This window comes from Mesoplodon bidens (genome assembly GCF_964165515.1).
Source record: "Mesoplodon bidens genome assembly, chromosome: 9".
Taxonomy (NCBI): domain Eukaryota; kingdom Metazoa; phylum Chordata; class Mammalia; order Artiodactyla; family Ziphiidae; genus Mesoplodon; species Mesoplodon bidens.
Genome location: NC_138166.1, coordinates 28,374,500 through 28,396,316, shown reverse-complemented (window position 1 = coordinate 28,396,316; position 21,817 = coordinate 28,374,500). Strand labels below are relative to the sequence as shown.

Genomic DNA, 21,817 nt, shown 5'->3' with positions numbered 1-21,817 from the left:
CTTCTTCCTGGTTCGTAGCTAGTGCCTTCTTCTTGTGTCCTTACATGGTGGAAAGAGCTAGGGGGTCTCTCTGGAGCCTCTTTTTATAAGGTGCTAATCCTATTCATGTTGGTTCACGCTCATGACTTAACCATCTATCAAAGGCTCCATCTACGAATGCCATCATCTTTGGACGTGAAGATTTCAACATATGAATTTTAGGTGGGTGGGAGGCGGAAACATTCAGACCATAGCAAAGCCACATAAATTATCTGAGGCAAAAAAGCTTGCTGGTGGCAGAAGCTGGCCTCAAATTAGTATCGGGAATCCATGATGATACTACTTTCTTCCAAATGGTAGTCAAATATTTGTTTATATCATGATGTTTTCCATTAAAGACCAATCCATTATTACAAGAAGATGTTGCTCAGTTATGGTTGCTGTTAAAAAGAATGAAAAATTCTAGGAGGCTGAAAATGAAGTATGTTGGTTTTGCCCTTTGTATGAGGACTGTGTTGATTACACTAAGTATAATTTAAAGTAATGGAGTCATTCAAAGAATGTGAGTGTTACCATATAGTTGATATTAACTTCCCATATATTTCATTGTTAAACGCTTTATACATCAGTTTACGTATTTACTCCATATTCTTTACATATTACATAGGTCTTCTAACCTGATATCATCTGTATAAATAAGTGAACATGAAATGAAAATACTATAACTGCTGTGATATCCTGTATTTTTAAGAACATGAGTATTGTTATCTCAAGTTAACTCATAAAATAACTCCATGATGTACTTTTCTTGTGCCTGAGTAGAGTTACGCTGCATTTGTCATGTTTACAGATACATTGTCTGTCAGCCATGAAATGAAATCATGTTTTATGTTGGCCCATTCTTTCTTTTTTAACTTCTAATCAATTCCATGTTGATTATCATTATCAGACTTTTCATCCACCTTTGTTAACAGCTTATTAACTAGTACTTAAGGGGTAGCATTATGTTTCTTCATCTACACCTCAATATTTTCTTTTATTCATAAAGCATAACCTAGCTACCTTTCTAATTCCTTACAATATTGGGTTGGCAAAAAAGTTCGTTCGGGTTCTTGGTACGATATGGGGGAACCCGAACGAATTTTTTGGCCAGCCCAATACTTAGGTTCTCTATCACAAATTTACATGTGATTTTCAAGTTATTAAAGAATCTCATTTATTTCTTTTAGAAAATTTATAGAGCGTCGTACTGCCCAAATTCATTTAGAGTTTAATAAGTCAGAAGCTCCAGAGAATAAGTTTTCTATGTGTAGGAAGACAATAATCTTATAACACCTGCTATTAATCAGGTCACTGAGCTACTAATACATTATATCACGATTTATTTTCACACTGAGTTTTCCACTTCAACAAAGTACAAGTAGTTGTTATCATACCAATTCTGAGTACTTAATCATTCCTGAAACAAGGAACCATCTTCATATTAATATTTCTTTGTTATGGTGTTTAGTCTTGATATCATTAAGCACAATGAATTTTACTTAATGAATATGGATGAATTAAGGCAAAAGGACATAACCTAGTCCCCTCAATAAGTTATCCTCTACCTTTTAAAAAACTGTTGTTGAGGCTATACAAATTACAGATCTACTGGCTGGAAAGACACAACTTCTCCCTTAGACCAACATTCAGTATTTTGAACACGAGGTTAAAGTCATGGTGTTCATGGCATGTTCCCTTGTTCTACCATTATGGCCGTTCCTCACCTGTACCCACAATACTGATTTTCAAATGATACTGTTCACTTCCTATGCGTCCTGGCTGTAGATTATTTTCCTTGATTAAAAATATTTAATAATTGGGCAAAAAAAGAAAGTAAGTCAGAAGAACAGATTTTTTTTAATGTTTTCCCTTTAATTTGTTCATTTCTTACCTATCTAAAAAACATTTATTAGACTTCTACTTTGAGCCTAGTCAACTTCTATGGGCTATTTAAGGGAGATTTAAAAGAATATACGTTTTCTATGTTTAATCACCTTCCAATATTTTTGGAGAGACAGGAGGCATGTACAGTTCAGGCAATATACAAGATAATTTGACTGTAAGTTAGTGTGGTAGATAAAAATGTGATCATGATAGAGAGTGAATATTTTGAATTGGAATTTATCCATAAATGCTTTTTGGATGCGATTGGATCTGGGAGAGTAAGATGTCATGCACAGGGAGAAGGAACTGAACATGATTTGGATGGCATGTGTTAGTTGACCATCTTGACTGGAACAGGGAGCACACACTGAGGAATAGAGAGAGAAAGTAATTTATGTGAGGAAGGAACTGGCATACCATACAAGGGAGTTTATATTTTAATTAGAGATGGCATTATGAAAGCAAACACTTTATGAAAACAAACAAATCTGGAAACATCAGGCACTCCCCAAGATTGTAGTCTACAGCTGGAGTCCAGAATACCAATTGTACTAACCCAGGCATATAGTAACAGCCACTCAAGGCTCCCTTAGTGACCTTGAAAATGAAGTAAAAAAATTAATCCTACACATAAAGTAACATGTATATTACTAAATGACATGACTGACACAGATGACAGCCTTGTTTAGTAGTTAAAGAAGAGATACCGCCTTTTCTTCCCATACGTATGTTACTTCTCTATTTGATAGAGAGAAATAAGAATAGATCTGAAAGCAGGCTTTCTGATAACTGACTCTGCACTAGATACGATCCCATAACACTGATCCTTTAGAAAGCAAGATTGAAGTAAGTTGAAAAAATTAACCTCTTTTAAGAAATAGGTTTATGTATGTTGCCTGTTAATTATTTTCAGAATATTTATGTGCACTTTACTAGAACTACATAATATCCCTGTTAGGTTGATGACATATTAACATACTAAATTTACATAAAAGAACTCTAACACTCTGAGTGGTTAATTAAATTCCTGAAGATAAGATGTCCTGTAGGAGGCAAAGCCAGGACTTCCATCAAGCCTTAGGGCTTTATTGCTCTTTCCACTACAGCATGATTCTTCCCTGTTCATATTTCTCTGTGTCCTTTATAAAATAATTGCTGGAGAAGTTGACATATATTAAAAAGTCAGATTTTAATAGTAGAAGTTATATGACAGAAATCTACAAATAGCAAAATATCAAAAGTGTTTCCCCCAGTTGAAAATCTTCTCCCAGTTGATGCACATTCATTTTTAGCAACGATAAGGCATAATTTATCTTCCAATGGTAATTATTTTAATCCTTTTTACAGATTTGAAGTTAAAAACATTATAGACAGTTGTATAATTTAATTGCTTTAAACCTTATCATAAAATACCATTTATAGAATATAATAAGTTTTCTTAAAATATATGAATTTACAAATTTTCCCTAGGTGGGTGGATGATATATGTGCCTGTTTCAAATGGTTCAAATGCAATATCTGAGAAATCAAATTTGCATGCCTACTTTACACTGATGCTTATCACAGTCCCTGGCAGTCATCCCTTTTTGAGTGAGTAAGTAAAATAGTACTTATTTCACTTAAACTTAAAATAGTAAGTTACATAGTAACGTTCAAAAAGAGAACCCTTTATTAGAGTAATGCAATACAAGAATTTTATTGAAGAGTGCCTGAAAAACGGATTTTTTTGAAGTTCCAAGGATAGGAAGATATCTTTTTCTCTCATCATTTTATAATCAAGAATTTTTTCCTGTTGTTTGACATTCCAAAATATGCATGCATGCACTATTACAATTGAACTTCACATTCTTTCTTGGCCAAGACAGCAATAACCTTTACATTTCTACTTTTCTCTAAGTGGCTTGCATATTTTACCACTTCGACACTGCTCTCCTACCCCGTTTGAATCCGGGTATGTGTTTACTTAGGAAAACATTTGTGCTGTGAATGTTTTAGGACTATGGTGGTTGTAAAGACAGGATGAGTATTTAAATATGTGCTTAATTTCTGCTAAGTTCAATTTTGTACTTTGTCTTCTAGATAAAAGTCAGCAATTAACAGAAGGAGACAAAGGGGAAGTATAAAGAAAGAATCACATTAAAATATTTTCTTATTATAAAACTTTCTTATTATAAAAAACTTTCTTATTATAAAACTTATAAAACTTTCTTATAAAACTTTCTTATTATAAAACTTTCTCCACTGAGACCAACGGGGATATAGGGAGAGTGAAACTTAACAAAATTTCCCAAATTACTGATGGGCATTCGCTCAGTTCCCAATAGGTACCAACAGGATTCGTTGGCAGATGACACCCAGTTGGGGGAACGGAACTATCTTAATCTGTATTAAGGAATAATCATCGTAATGGCTAATGTTTATTTTACACATACTATGTGGAGAGGGAATTTAATGTGTACTATTTCAAATCAAATAACATATCAAATTTGCCTTTTTTCCTAAATTTTGAAGAAATTCTTGTCTAGAAAGTGGTAAAACTAGAGCTCATGCCCAAGCCCACCTGACTCCAGATTTCAAACTTTTTATGATTTCATGGCCCCTCTACATACAGGGGTTTTCTGCAACATTCTCAAGTGAGGTGAGAAAAATGTGATTCTGAAAACTCTTGGAAAAAGATACCCAGAAATACCAAGAATGTTCCTGACCCACTCAGTCATTCCTCCTATTTTCTGTGGATATGAATCTTTGTAGCAGATATGGGGTCATTCTATTTTGATCCAAAGTTTCCCTATGTTTCTGGTAGTCTTAAGGCTACACAGGCTTTTAAAGTCTTCATGATAGCACACAGAGGTGACATATGGAGATTTTTGGCTGCTTCATCACCATACATCATATAAGTGGGCTGGTGAAGGAAAAAGGAAGAGATCAACTGCTTCTTTCATTTATTTAACACATATATGCTCATTGCCTACTCCATGCCAGACACTGTGCTAGACTTTGGGGATACAGTGGTGAATGTGATTCATGTCTGCTTTCATGTGGTTTAAAAGAAGTACATGTGTCTGCAGATGGAGACTACACTTGTTCTGGAAGGTACAAATGAAAATCTTATGAGGTGTAGGGAATAGCCTAAATATTATTTGGAAACATCTTTTAAACTGTGATTTTACCATACTATAACAATTTACTCTTTTGAATACTTTGAAAAAGCACAGCAGTTATAATTTAAAGCTACAGTTCTTTATGTGTATAAAGTCTTTTGGCTCTTACAATATCCAAATAAGCTTTCAGAAGTAACTTTAGGTTGGCTTACCCTCAAAACTGTTTCTAAATATTAATCTCAGTTCCAAGACTTTTGTCAAACACATTTAGTAACCCCAAATTGAATATTCTAATATAAAAAGCATTTGTTTTTCACTTGGCCTTTATTATTATTTTTTAACAATTTCCATGTCCAATAAAGCAAGTGTATTCTTTTGGTTAGGATTTCATTTTGGCAGCTCATGTTGCAGTGCTCAACAAACTGGAGGTACAGAGAAAATAATGTATTATTATTCCTGCAGCATGGGATCTTATCTTATCTACTTGTGCGTGGAAAAAACTTACATTGTGGGATGAAAGTTGGGAACTTTAATGCCAAATTACACAAACACATTTGCAAGCATGATAGGAGAACATGGGAGTTTCCAGGTTTCCTTTTAAGTTTCATACCCACTTAATATCTTTGGAAAAATAGTTGCTATCATAATTCATGGAAAAATGGCAGAATGTTAAGTTAACATTTTTTGAGAGCTACCTATATGCCACACCAGGTCGTAAGTGCTTTCCATGCATTATCTCATTTTATTCTTGTAACAACCATATTTAATAAGAACTGACAATCCTGTTTTACAGATGAGGAAACTAGACTTAGAGAAATTAAGTGAATTCTTTCAGGATGTAAAGCTGATAAGTAGCAAAACGGGGATTACAATCCAAACCATCGCAGAGCCAGCGCCTAAGCCCTTAAGGCTGTGTTACCCCTGGGAGATTCAAGAATTTTATAGTAGTTGCTATAACACATGGTAAAAATAAATGAGGTTAATTATTGAGGATTTTGAGAGATTACCTAAAGTGAATTCTGTATTTTAAAATCCAGACCACAGTGCTAGTTTCACTTATGAGTTAACTTCAGAGGTTATATCGTAGGAAGTGATATGATATTTTCTCTAAGAGAGAAATATGTAAAAAATAAAAATGAGCACACATCTGTAGCTGCGTGCTCAACTCAGGAATCTCCTGCTTATTCTAATTGAGGGAGAAAGATTTGGGATGGTCATTTATTTTTTATCTCTTTACTTATTTATTTATATACAGTCAGCAGTCTTTTATTTGTGTACAAGGTGTTCTGCCACTAATTTCTGTGAGATCTCAGGGAATCACTGCGCTTGGTTGCTTAAGCTTAAAAATGAATGGGTTGCAAATGAGGAACATTCTACAAAATAAGGAATCAGTACAATTAAAAAATATCAGCATCGTGAAGGACAAAGAAACTGAGGAACTGCCCCCAATTAAAGAAGGTTTTAGAAACAAGGAGACAAAAGGTGTGATCCTGGATTGGATCCTAAACCAGGAAAAAGACATTAGTGGATCAGTTGGCAAAATATAAATAAGGTCTATAAATCGGTTGACAGTATTATATCACATTTAATTTTCTGGGATGGGCATTTAAATCCACTTTTTCAGATACAGCTAGTAAGGATGGGATTAAACACAACCCAGAAACTGATATTAAATTTACACAATGCTATATGTCAATTATATCTCAATAAAAAAGAAAAAGAAAAAAAGAAACTGATACTGGTAGCTAAGGAACTAGATAAGGATGGCAAGGAGGGTGGAAGGGAAAATTGGATAGCCAAATATTCAGCACACGACTTTAACAGAACAATCATCCAAAAAAAAAAAAAAAAAGCAAAATATATTTACATAAGAAAGAGTTTTAGAAATAACAGGCTACCTGATATAGAGGTTGAAATTTCTGGTACCTTATCAGTCTCACTTCATAAGACAGCAGCCCAGTCCATTCTTCACACAGCCATATGGCTCATGCCCTGGGCAATTGCAAGTTACTTTTAAAATATAAATGTGTTAGTCTAGGACCTACTCTCTTATATGTATTAAGAGAATGTAGGTAAAAGGGATGAATTCACCTTTACCCATGAGCTTGTTAACAAGGTCCACACTATACTTCCATATTGCATATCTGGTATAACTAATAGTGTTTCTGAAAGAAAGTGTTATAGAGTGATATTCGAAAATATGATATCTTTATATGAAGGTATATATAAAGTTTAAAACTTGTGTTAATTATAAAACAATACTCTATCATTTTACAATAATGCTATTTGGTGTATACATTATATTTATTTTTAGTTTTATTAGTGTCTGACCCACATGAATTGAAATATGCATTTTGAAGACAGTAAAGCTTATGTTATACAAACATTAAATGCTTATGCAAATATGTATTTGAATAATAATTGAATATGGAAGGAATTTTTTAATATATGCTTTTAATATTCCATCTTAGGGCTAGTAGATATATGAAGATGTTCTAACATGCACGATAGCTCTTTGAATATGTGGGAGAGATAACCTCAAATCTGGTATGCTATAAATACAGCAATTTTGTAAGCTGTTGTAAATAATACTTGGCATGTTTGCAGATCTGGAATGGTTTAAATGTAATTGATTTTTTAACTTTTTAACTTACCTAAACCTAATTCAGTATTAACATAAGATCTAATTTTGTTCTGCTTTCAGTCAAGAGATATTGCTTTCCTATTTTCTGGGTTATTATACTCAATAAGCTAAAAATTATTTTTGAGCTCCTGCTATATATCAATGTTTTGCTGTGTTATGATAATCATAGGACATTAATAATGAAGTTAGATCAACCACATTTTGTAAGCTGTTATGAATTTCAAAATATACTTTATAATAAAATAACAATTTTAAGGTTAGTAAAAAAATGTAAAAAATTGAGCTTGGATAAAATATAACTTTTTAAACATGACTATTTTTTCATGCAAGAAAATTCTTTTAATTAATGATTTAATACTTTACATATGTCAAAGGATGTCAGCAACTTATAAAATATAAAGTACGTAAACTTCTTAAGTAGCATCATAACTAGAAAGGGTAATTTGTTTAAAGAAAGTGAAATGTAAAGAACACTGATAAGAGTTTGTGAAAGATCTTTTTACACATTTTAAAAATAAAGGTGAGGGGTAGGAATGGAAACAGTACACTGAATTAAATAGGATAGATGGATAGGATAGATGCAAAAAAATTAAAATGTGTATGTAATGTATTACGATCCAATATAAAGGATATATTGAATTGTAGCATATGTCATTACTATATTTTGAATACACCATTGAGTATAGTATATCCTTCAATTCTACATAGCCCGCAAGGTTATTTAAAATTCCCTGTTTTCCCCTTTGAAGCTAGTATCCTTTCTGGAAAAGACACCAAAAGAAGCCTGATCCTTTTAATCTTTTAATACAAGTGAAAATCTTAAAGTCAAGCATTATACATATTCACCAGTGTTTATTCTATTTTGATTCTATTTCTTATATTAAGTTGTTATTTGATTGGATATTTAGTTATTTTCTCTTTCTTAAAGAACTACATCATTTAATTTATTTTTTCATTGAAGTATAGTTGATTTACAATGTTGTGTTAATTACTGCTGTACAGCAAAGTGATTCAGTTATACATATATATATATATATATATATACATTTTAAAAAATATTATTTTCCATTATGATTTATCATAGGATATTGAATATAATTCTCTGTGCTGTACAGCAGGACCTTGTTGTTTATCCATTCTATATATAATAGCTTACATCTGCTGACCCCAACCTCCTACTCCACCCCTCCCAAATCCCCTCCCCCTTGGCAACCACCAGTCTATTCTCTATGTCTGTGATTCTGTTTCTGTTTCATAGATAGATTCATTTGTGTCATATTTTAGATTCCACATATAAATGATATAATATGGTATTTATCTTTCTATTTCTGACTTACTTCACTTAGTATGATAATCTCTAGTTGCATCCATGTTGCTGCAAATGGCATTATTTCATTCTTTTTTATGGCTGAGTAGTATTCCATGGTATATATATACCACATCTTCTTTATCTGTTCATCTGTTGATAGACATTTAGGTTGTTTCCATGTCTTGGCTATTGTGAATAGTGCTGCTATGAACATAGGGGCACATGTATCTTTTTGAATTACAGTTCTGTCCAGTCATATGCCCAGGAGTGAGATTGTTGGATCATATGGTAGTTCTATTTTTAGTTTTGTGAGGAACCTCCATACTGTTCTCCATAGTGGCTCTATCAATTTACATTCCCACCAACAGTGTAGGAGGGTTCCCTTTTCTCCACATCCTCTCCAGCATTTGTTATTTGTAGACTTTTTGATGATGGCCATTCTGACTGGTGTGAGGTGATACCTCATTGTAGTTTTGTACATCATTTAATTTGAATGAGTAGCACTGGAAGCACTCCAGATACAATTGTATCTTATCCTTCATGACAAAATTCAGACCATCACTGATTGTCCCAGCTTAAGCCATAGAAATGGAGTTTGTTTATTTACTTGCATGGTCATTTGTTTGTTTTGGTGGTAACCTGTGATTATTTTCTTCATTTATCTTCATACTTCTGGAAATCATATAATAGTTCCCTGAGAACTCTTTATTTTACAGCCCTTATAAACTCTAGGCATATGTTCAGGTCATTATTAAATGTCTTTAAAACCATAATTTGCTTTTGTACTTAAAGAGAATCTTAATAGAAAATTAAATCAAATGCAGTAATTAAAAAATGGCTAATACACATTGATCACTTACTATGTATTGGGCATGGTGTAGTGCTTTACCTCATGGTTTATAATCCTTACAACAAATGAGTTAAATACTGGTATAATCTACTATTTCAGATGTGATAAGTGAGACACAGTGAAGTTAAGTAACTTTCCCATCAATAAACAGGAGGTCAGCGGCAGACCTGGGCTTTGTGCCTGCGTGCTCAAGCATCATGCCACTCTACTTCTGACATGTCCTGGAGGAGTTATGGAAGGTATAACTGGGCATGTTTAGAAGTATAGGTAGAAGAAATTTAACAATGCAATCATATAAGTGTACAAAAATGAAAATTATAATATTAGTTTATATATAATAGTTACAACTTTATTTTCAAATTATTTTTAGTGTTTTTATAGCAGAACTAAACCAAATGTGAGAGTATTGACTGGGTTATAGTCTTGAGAACTTTTGAATTTCTGGTAATAGCTGGTAGATCATCTGTGACAAAATTCAGAGTTCTATTACAGATGACTGTCTTCAGAGACCCAGCCCTTTTCTGGGCTAGCAGCCCCTACAAAGAGCACGTGCAAACTTATCTTGTAATATTTGCCTAAGAAAGACAATAGTCATCAGTTGTTGAATTCCATTTGCTAAAGATAAATTTTAAAATATTAATGACCTTCACATTTAATTACATTAAAATTATTTTATTTATTTATCTATCTATTTACTTATCTATTTAATTTATTTATAGCAGAGTAGGGTCGATTATCATAAAATTCAAATCTGATGTGAAGACTGAGTTTCTAAATTCTGCATATGACACTTACTTCCCTTCACATGCTGCCTATTTTTATTACCAGATAGTTTTATGTTTATGAAGTGAATTATTTAAACTCTTCTTGCTATGCATATGGAATCCTTACATTGCTAGAAATGTTTATTTCCCTTAGGCATTTCATTAAATAGTGAAGAAAGAAATAAATTGTGTTCATGTGTTTTAGCACATCCTTTTGCTTTTTAAAAAAGTCATTTAACTTATCATAAGTGTTTTGGTCTCAGAAGTACCTGCATTCCTGGAGAATTTATGGGAATATGAAGTTCAGGGTCACATTTTTTCTGCTCTATGCTGTTTTTCAGATTAAGAAGTTTGCTTTTAGATACTGGAGTTGCTGGTAATTTGATTGGATTTCTTGGTCTGTTGATTTAAAAGTGTTAGGAGTTTTAAAGAGAATCCTTATAATTTTTCTATATCACATGCCTTAAAAACGTAATTTAATTAGTTCATTATTATTTACTAGTTTCCAATAGTTACAACCTTTAGATCTTAAGTTAAATATAGTGTGAACCCATGTTATAATTTAGTTTTACTATAGGAACTTACTTTACTATTTCCTATACATAAGTAGTTTTATACAATAGGTTGATATCATTTTTATAGCTTGGCAACTAATAACCTCTGTATATTGTTTTTGAGGATATGATGAATCTCTTATCTTACAGTCCTGTGAAGTATCCACTAAGCAATAAAAAAAAACTTTGTTTCCTTCTTGTAGCGTAACTAATCTTTTCAATAAATATTTTTAATTGGAAAAGATAACATACATGTGAAAATTGTAAAAAACAGCACCACCACACAGGTCAGGAAATAAAAAGAAATTCTTAACTGTACATGCTTGTCTATCATTCCTATGCTGGTGCTGTGCTCTTCTCTTTGCATGTCTTTGCACTGCTCCATCCTTGTTGTAAGCACTGCCGAAGTAAAAGCACCATGAGAATATCTTTAAGTGTAATAAGATACCTATGTTGCTTTGAAAGACAAGCTACATGAGGTGCACAATTATTTCTGCTGATACAGAGACCATGGGGCCAATAAATTAATTTGTATATAGAAAATTTGTATATTCGATCACTGAAGAGTCAATTTTTTTAAAGATGTAAATCCATTTATTGCCCACATAACAGAAATAGTAGATCAGTATTATAAAGTCTGGGAAAATTTTTATTGGGCATATAACTCAATGTCTAAATTAATAGCTAAATGTGTGCTTTAGGAAAGAAAGTTAAAACTTTTGGATATTTACCAGAACATGATTCTCTTTTGATGCTAATGATATTCCTAAAAGATAAAAGGAATAAAATAGAGAAACTTCTCAATAACAGACACATGGTTAACTCTTTTTATTTCAAGAAAATATGATTGTTCTGCCTTCTTAATTACAGTAATTCCTACTCTGCTTTATTCAACATTTCATTGACTTAAAAATCTCTTTTTAAACTGCAGAGGGCACGTATTTGAATATTTGAGTGTAGGATGTTAAGTTTTAAAAAACAATCAGTTTAAATAATATACATTTATATTTTGAATACAAAAGGCAGACATTAAAATTTGACAAGATATAATTCTCAAAAAGTATATCAGAATTCCAAAGCGTGAAGGATAAGATTATCTTGGTCATGAAAAGATGCATGGATCAAAATGCTCTCTAAAAAATGAGAATTTGGAAAGAAAAACCTTAAACCTTTGAATTGTGGATTAATCAAATTTAAAGAGAAACAAACTATGATTATGCTGTTGTTGCTTTCTCTGACCCAACAAATTGATAACCATTAGTGATCTGCTTTGAGTAGCCAATTAATATGAGATATAGGCAAAAGAAGATGGCTAGAAAAGTCATTTATAGTCATGTCTTATTAATTTTTTCTAACTGTATTAATTATTTGAGCAGTTTGGGCTTCGGAGGCACTTGATTTCTTTAGGACTTCTTTACAATGTAAGCATGGTTTTGCTGTTACTGTCATGTTCAGGAAAAAAATGTAACCCACGATATTAAATCTAATATGTTACACATGTATGTTCTGAAATCTCATTATTCTATTATTTTTTATTGAGCTGGATTCATTAGAGGTAAGATCGTGGATAATTTGATCTGACTCTAAGTACAAGGCTATAAGTCTTCCAAACTCAAGTAACATGTAACAGTGGTTCTTTGGTGAGCAGGGATTTATACAACAATATACTTTCAGTGTATTTTAGAAATACAAACGTGTTTAAACCACTGCGAAATAAAAATGGACTTACTGTAATTTATTCTTACTGACATAGAGTTTAGCATGTAAGTCTCTTTTTTCATGATCTCTGAAAAATCAGATGGTCTGACAGACTCCTTTGGAATATATCAATTGATGAAGAATTCATGACATCTGAAGGCAATGAAGTCTATTAATGGACAGTTAAAATTCATCAACCAAAAGTTCCTACCCTATAAATTCCATCCATTGGTAATAATACTGTACACTTGAGCAGTGATTGCATACCCTCGATGGTACTAAAGTAGTAGAATATCATGTGTATTAGAAAACACAGAAAGAAAAATTGGAAAAGGATGACATAAAATAAATGTAAATGACAATTTTAGTGTTCCAAGCACCATTCCAGTGAGCCTTCATTCATCCCACTTGCATTCTGCTTTGATGTCACTGCACTTGATCAATGGAATATAAGATATCTCTCTGCAAACATAAAGTTTCTCCTTGTTTGCCTATGTTGTCTCTTTGTTGTTCAAGTTTATTCTATAATTTCTGTTTGGTTCTTTGTTGCAATGTTCCATATCCCTGCCAGGAAATAATGTTACTAAATTGATCAGTCTATGTACTCTATAGGAAAACCAACTGATCAAACAATAACTCAAAAATATGAGTTACAGTTAGGCTAAAGTGAGTTTATACTGGTAGTACCTTTAATTTGGGGATGGTCATAGCTCTTTGTGTCTCGTGAGTTAGATAAAAAATTCTCGAGTGACCTAATGTGCACCAAAAAGCTATGAAGAACAAGTAACTCTTTATAAATTAAGAAATCAAGGATTCTTTTTCTCCCTTCTCCAACCTACACACACACACACACACACACACACACAAGCACACACATACCTGAGAAATGATCCTACGTCTAAGTTCAAGGTTTTCAGGTGTGAAGACTTATCATGTATTTTCTTTTCCTATGCATATGGTCTATTTTTTTCACTATAATTATACGTTCTTGCAACAAATAGATATAAATAAGAGAAATCAATGAAGTTCACATGTAAAATTTTATATTCCTTGCTCCTCAAATAATATTTTTGATGATTTACCATCCATCTAATAAGTTCTGGACTCTTTGTATTCCTTTGGGAAATGGCACAAGGCCTTGAGTGTGAGATTATGCATTTGGAGCTCTGATTTAGTGGAACAGTGTGTAAAAATCTCTCATAATCACAACACTCCCTATTGGCTCCACATCTGAAGATCCCCAAGGGTGCTGTTTGTCCCAGTGAACATGTGGAACAGATTATGTGCAGTTAATTGGCTCCAGGTCGAGCTTGTTACAGACAGTAGCATGCAGTATAACCTATGCAATTCACCAAATCCACCCACTTTAGGTTAAATCACACCTACTTCTCTCTATAATTCCTCCCAGATGCGGAACACACACACGTGTAGGTACAAAAAACACACACAGACACACACACCCACTGACGTGCACTGGAAGATAGCAAAATACCAATAGATTATTGGAGAGGTTGTGGGCAATACATTTAACCCATAAATTATCTCAATTAAAAGATTAACTGTTGAATTCAAAGGATTGTTGGGAGGAAAAACAAAGAATCAGGAGCAGCAGGTTATAGAGTGATTGTTTTATAGGAGAAAAATACATAAAGTTTAAAAAAAAGTTCCAGGAGTTTCAGAATTTTTGTTTTATTTTGTCCCTCACCCTTAACACATGGTTCAGCACGTGTGGACACTTATCGGAATGTCATACGAGCAAGGAAAGCAGTGCTTTGATTTTTAAGTTATTTAACAATATTAATGAGTTAGGTAACAAGGAACAGTGTGACTACTGTTCATTGGAAACCAAAACATCAATCTTCTTAACTTATAGTGTTGGACCACAGGGCATGTCTTAGCGATTAATGACCAGTTGGAGGAGTAGATATCTCAATATATAGCTAAGGGCCATTAACCTCAACTGGTCATTAATTCACAGGAAATGTCCTGTACTGAGGTCATTATTGCTAATAAAATGAACACACGGAAAGTTTCCTCTCTTTTGCATGTGTACCTAAACATACATTCACATTACATGCATTGTTACATGTCATAAAAAAAGTAGTATTACATATGTCCAGAAGCTCAGAAAAACTAAACCTAATGAGAAATTTAATATACTTAATCTCTATATTCAACTAACCTTTCACTCGTTTTGGAGGGTATGGGTAGGTGGAAGGATACATGTTTGTGTGGCAAAGCTGTGGAGCTGCTGTGATCAGATACCCATTTTCTGCTAACATGTGGACATAGGGAAAAGTAAAAGAAACAGGCAAGTGGGATTAGAGAAGCACTGATGAATATGGATGCAACTAGCACATATGATCTAAGACCAAAGGCAGTGTGGAATAACAGCATCGTTTGAGTCCTAATATTGTATATTAGCTACCAGAACAGGCATGAGGCACATTTAAGCATTAGTCCGAATCCCTCTTTGGTTTCCTCTCTCTTTCACTCCACTGGATTATGCTACATTGTCTCGCCCTTTCCAGGCCTATCATGCTTCCATCTTTTCAGGAACCCTTAACTAGGTATCGTTGTTACCTGGAAATGTCTCTTTTTGCTTCTTATTCTCCTTTCTCTGTCCTCTATGAAGCTATCCTTGTCTTATTTAAACCTATATGATACTCCTTTGAGCTGCCTTCCATAGCATCTTAGAAATATCTCGATTTTAGCAATTATTTCATGATACTTTATTTGTGTATAATCAACTGCTCCTTTCAAATAAGAATCTTATCTTTCTTCTCACTTTAATAAATCATTGGAGATGAGTTATGTTGTTAATGACCATAAGTATATGTGTATTATATATTCTTAAATGCATATTCTTATTTGCAAAAAAACAGTAAGTTTTTAAGGAGAATCTGTAACTCAAAGAATGCATCTGTGTTTTACTGGTGTAAATGTAAAATTGAAAATTTGCAAACATGCATTTCTTAAGACAATGAGTAAATTAAAACTCACATAACTTAAAACTAATCCTGATAAATTTTTCTGTAGACCAGTTAAGTGACTCTGTTTTTTGCCAATAGCATATGCGTTTTCCTACTAGTTTTGAAATAATACAACTCTTTATTTTTTAAGAGTTTGTTTTAAATATGTTATTTACAGAAGGGTTTTATTAGTGTTTTATTTTAAAGTATATATTACTGAACTTTTTAAAACTAGAATTTCCATTAAGGACTGCTAATAGTGTAGATCTTTTTGGTCAGACAGACATTCCTGTTTTCTCTTAAATTATGTCATTAGGTGAAATCATCAAGAAATGTCAAGTAAATGTGAATAAAATACGTTATATGTGGCAAATGTGAATAAAATATGTTATGTGTGACACATTCACATATGTCAAGTAAATGTGAATGAAATATGTTATGTGTGGCCTACGATATTCTTAAATGAGTACCTAAATCAACTTGATTCTTTTCATTTGTAGTAATCTTCTAAATCAAAGAAGTAAATATGCATGGATTACACACAAAGAGAATAGTTTGGTACTTTCTACGGGTAATTAAAGTAACTGAGAAAATATACTTTATTAAGCATTCATATTCAACGTTTCATGAAGAAACAACATACAATTTATAGTCTATTCTTAGAATGTTTGTCTTGTATAAAAAATTAATACATCCTTATATTTTATTTTATTTTACATTCCCAGATTGATCTTAACTTCTGAGATTTAAGGTAAGTTTAAGGAACCTTGATTCAAAGTCATTGAGGCATTTTAGTAAAGAGTTGATCTACCATAAGAAAAATACTCTTATTTAGACATTCTCTTAAAACTAAGCCATATAGACATAAAATATTTATTTTGATATTAAATAATTACAAAAATACTAAAGTATAATACTTTTTTATTATGGCTAAAGCTGTTACCAAGGAATTATTGGCACTTGAAGCAGGTACCACATCTGGAATCCTCCCAGAAAGTACTCATAGCAAGATACTTTCTGTGGGATATTTATTAGAAGATGTCGAGGAGAAAGAAGAGAAGTTGAAGACTGCATCAAGAGTTGAAGGTCACTTGATTCTGCCATAATGAAAAGCACCTAAAGACTTAAGGGCTAAGGAGGCTGATTCAAGCTGAAGTCCAGAACAAATGTTTTAAGCCATCTCTTATTTGCCGCATGATCTTGAGAGAATTATCAAACCCTGTACCTCCGTTTCCACATCTGTAAAATGAGGAAAATAATTACCTATCTTTCTTGACTGTCATTAGAATTGATTAAAAAATAAACGGAGGCATATTAAAATTTTTAAGAGTTTATTTGAGCAAAACTCAGTTTGAATTGCGTGGCACCAAACTGGAAGTTGTTAGGAGCACTCCACTGATAGGATATTAGGGGGAAGACTTACACAAAGAAAATTTTGGAGACAAAGAAAGGAAATTATTTTATTAGCTATAGCTTAAAGCCTAGTTAACTGGTTGTTCTTAGAGTTCTGAGTTCATAGCTTTGAGGCATTTATAGGCTGAGATTCTGTTTTATTAGGTAGGCTACCATGGCATTAGAGCCACCTCAGTCTAATGACCTACTTGTTTAATTAATTTAACAGCATTAAGTGATTTAATTTATGTAACACACTTCTTAAAAAGTATCTGGTTCATGTAAATACTCAACGAATATTATTTGTAATTATTATTACCAGGCTTAGTTTGAAATATGTGTGTTTTGATTTACTCCGTGTCTTAACAAAGACAACCAAGGCAGCTTGTTTATGGCAACCTAGTTAAAAACCGCCTCCTCTTATAAACCCTTTTATTTTACAGTTTGTTTTTATATTCAGTGCTGCCCTGTGTGGAGTAGTATAGGGTGCAGGTAAAATTGCCTTGTCCCAGGCCTAAAATCTATACTGGTGGCCCTGACCTGATATGTCCAGTTGTCCCAATTTTAGGTGAACTGTTAAAATATTTTTTTGTCAGAAACGAACTCTCTCAAAATGACAGCTTTTATTAAATTTTGCTTAAGGATCTTTTCCTTTGAGGATGGTATGGGGAAAGTGTAGGCTTCTACCAGTATTCTTATCTGATCAAGAATTCATCAAGTTACAGAAAGAATTGGTCACTCCTATATTTGCATGAAACAAAACAAAACAAAAACTTTAGTAGAAGAATAGTTGCTAATTAACATAAGTAGTTGAATTTTTAGTTCTGTACTCATGTCCTCTGAGTAAAGCCAGATCTGAATTTTACTACTCAGTTCTGATTCGTTTCCCTTGCAACAATTTCTAAGAGCAGAACAAGAGAGAAGGAGCAAGTATTTTTTTAAATCTACATACATTCAGAAAATTATCATTTAGTAAGTGTAGGAAAATCTGCAAACTGCTATATTAATAGTTCTTTTCTTCTTTTTAGATTAAATTAACGCTGTTTGGAACAGAACATTGTTTTCATCATGATTGTTACTAAAGATGAGAGACCAAAGTCCAGAAACCATGATTTTTACCTTTTTCGTGCCCTGATGATGCTAAGCATGACCATGCTGTTTCTTCCAGTCATTGGAACGTCTAAGCAAAATATTCCACGACTCAAGCTAACCTACAAAGGTAAATGTGTCAGTGTTTTTCAGGTTGCCTTCTTTTATTTAGAAATGCATACTGACTTCAGTGAAATGTTTGTAGTATTGGCATCAGTTAATAATAAGATTATTATAGAATGCAAAGCCCACTGGTTCATTATTCTTGGTGAAGAAGATAGACACCAAAACTGTTCATGTGTGCTTTTCAGTTCATTATTTACAATTTTTAACTACTGATTAGCATAATTAGGAAATTTTGGTCAGCAAGTTGTAGTCAGTTTTTTTGGGCTATGCTGCGCAGCATGTGGGATCTTAGCTCCTCCACCGCAGATGGAACCCACGCCCCCTGCATTGGAAGCATGGAGTCTTAACCACTGGACTGCCAGGGAAGTCCCTGTAGTCAGTTTTATATTAAAATAAATCAATACCTATGTATGGTCAGGCCACTCAAGATAGCTGTTCTCTTGCTCTCTGTAAGTCGCGAGTTCAACCTGTGCCTGCTTCACCTATACCGTACTCACCTGACAGACCTTCCTACGTGCTTGCCCCATGCCCCAGCTAATGATTGTTCTAATTTTAGCCACCATGATAGCCTATCAAAGGGGCAGTTAGGGGCGGGCCCCTCTGCTGGTTTCCCTGGTAACTGATGAGCCAAACTGCCGTCAATTTCCCTTATAAGTGGTAACCTCCCCCTGCCCGTGGGAGTGAAGCCTGCCCGCTTTGTCCTGCTTCTCCATGAGCCGCATACGTCGTGGGGTGTTGCTCCAGAACCTTGCTTCAGACATGTAAGATTTCCCATCCATTAAACCTTTGATGTCTCTGTCGCTGACTCTGGGCTCTTTGGTCTTGAAGCTGGACAAGCACAAGCCTTGTAGGCCTGTGGTGTGCAGCTCAACAGCCTAAAAATAGAAAAATCGTTAATTCTATACAGCTGCTACTAATTTGTTGATCCTTAGTATTTTTTAAAACAGTAAGCTATCTTCAAAAATATTAAAAAACTAAAATACCTTTAATATCTCAAGCATATACATATTTTATTGTTTAAAAAATAGTCTGTGTGAAAAGCTTAAAATACAGAGGAGAAAACATTTAAGAAATGAAATCTACTAAGCTAATTGTTTTTAAATGTTTAAATTAGTATGAAAGCAAAGTTTATATGCTAATATGTGTTTATATGTAAGTGTAATATATCTATATATATCGAGAGAGAGAGAACAAGCCAAATTTCATGCTCAAAGATTTCTTTTTTTTTTCTTTCTGTAATATCCCCTTGGTTTCTTTAATACCTAAATAATGAGAGGAATGTAGGGGACTCAAACTCCTTTATTCTGAACTTGGCGGGTAAAAATTATGCTGGCAGTTTTAATCTTTAAGACAACTTATTTTCAGCTCAAATTAAATATAAAAAATAAAAGCAAATTTGATGTCTAATGTAAGCTTAAGTGGAATTGTCTTACTTGACTCATTACACATTTCATGTTGGTATTTGTTTGGAATTTCTACCTCATGAATTAAAGAGTTAAGGTAACATTATTTTTGAGTTTTTATATTCTCGAATTTCTAGAGCAGAGACAACTAATCTATGGTTAAAAAAATTCAGGACATTGCCTTTGTGCAGTTGAGGGAAGGATCGAAAGGAAAGGGATATGAGAGGAAACTTTCTGGGCTTATGGAAATGTTCTCTATCCTGATAGAGATATGGATCACCCAAGTATATAATATGGACTTTTCACAACCCATCATATTACACAAGTCAGATTTGTTTGCCTGTTTTCAAAATTTATCTTAAGAACAGAACAGAAAACAAGTATGAAAAGCCAAACAATAAAAAAAAAAAAAAGAGAGAAAGTTTGAAAATAGATTGAACGGAAAAAAAAGGAAATACTACCTGGTTTCTGTGATATAGTGAATAACACAAGAGCATTGCATTGATGAGGGTGGACAATGCAAAATAAATTAGACTTGGAAAAAAAGTTTAATCATAGTTAATCATTACTCACTGAGGATTCATCATGAGCAAAGCATTGGTATAAGGAATGTGTGTGAATTATGTCCTTTTACCCTCATCACCACCCTGTGAGGTGGGGATTATTATCACCTGCCTATAAATGAGGTTAATGAGGTACTGAGAAATTAAGAAATTAAGGTCTCAAATTAGTTGGTGGCTCAGCTCCTGAGTCAGCCCCATGTTTTGGAGAGCCTGGGTGCCTAATCATATTTCTCACACCGTAGACAAGAGCAGCAGTTCTTCCCTGAGGCACTTACCTACGGAAGTGAACTTTAAAGTTGACAGAAGCATCATGCTGATATTTGACTAACTGATTATATGATTTCAGTTGTCAAAATTAAATGGAGTTGAAGAAGACCACACGCTTTTGGTAGCCAAAAGAGATTTACAGATTTTGATAATCTTATGGGAAAAAGGAAGATTGTCATTGTGCTAATTTGTGTTCATAATCAAAATTTTATATGAGTGACTGTAAAATATTAACTCAAATGTGATAACTTGATCATTAGAAAATAACAAATCAGTTCCTAAAAATAAAAAAATTAAAAAACTAATTGTATGTAGCTGCTGCTAATTAGTTTATCCCTAGTTAGAGGGGTTTTTATTGGTATGAATCTAGGTTTTTGTATTAATACTTGGAATCAACCATATAAGAGTTCAAAATCCTGTTTTATTTATCTCTATAGATTTTCACTCTTTCTAGCACCTAGTACTTATATAAAAGGAGAACTGGTATAAATGTTGGATTAAATGCAATAAGAACTATTTTTGGATGGTTCTTATATTTAGTATACTTTCCAAATGTTATATTTTTTAGACATTTATCTACACGTAGATTATCTACTGATACCTGTCAAAAGTAGTAACAAAGACTGAATGCAGGGAAGGAATTTTAAAAATCTCTCAACTCACCCTCAGTACACACACACACACACGCGCGCGCGCGCACACACACACACACACGCGCGCGCGCACACACTCACTCCCTCCTCACCCCCTCTACCCCTTGTCTCCCCTTTCTCCTCTCCTCCCTCCTCCTCCCTTTCTCCTATAGCGTCCTGTGGCTGCTGTTAGCCATTCATTGCCAGATTGTATGCTAATAATAGAGTAACGATCTTGGCTAGGAGAATTACTGACAATGCTTACAGAATATTTCTCTTTCCACCTATAAGAATTTGGGGGCTTTTCTTCGGAAATCATCAGTTCAGCACTATGAAGTAAGTATGCATTAACCATACACTTGGGAGAATTTCAGCAGTTTCCCTAGCCACCTGTTCTCTGCCATATCTGAGAGCGTTAAAGGAAAGTAGTTCAAATCCTGATGTAATAGTTTTTAAAAGTAGCCTATTCCTGAATAAATGAAGTTATAGCATAAAAATCACTGCTAACTTGGGGTTATGATGAGGAAAATTCTTACCTCTGTGAGTTA

The 21,817-nt window shown here is 33.4% G+C and overlaps 1 protein-coding gene across 2 annotated transcripts in view; it reads left to right on the top strand.

Moving 5' to 3' along the window:
- SEMA3D (semaphorin 3D) overlaps positions 1-21,817 on the top strand; it is a 210,631-nt gene that overhangs the window by 54,139 nt on the left and 134,675 nt on the right. The window contains exons 3-4 of one of the 2 annotated variants that reach the window (XM_081244740.1): positions 16,523-16,548; positions 18,218-18,408. In XM_081244740.1, the coding sequence (XP_081100866.1) occupies positions 18,258-18,408 (151 nt within the window). In that variant the 5' untranslated portion in view covers positions 16,523-16,548; positions 18,218-18,257. The remainder of the gene's footprint in view (positions 1-16,522; positions 16,549-18,217; positions 18,409-21,817) is intronic. The other variant, XM_081244741.1, reaches the window with a different exon arrangement.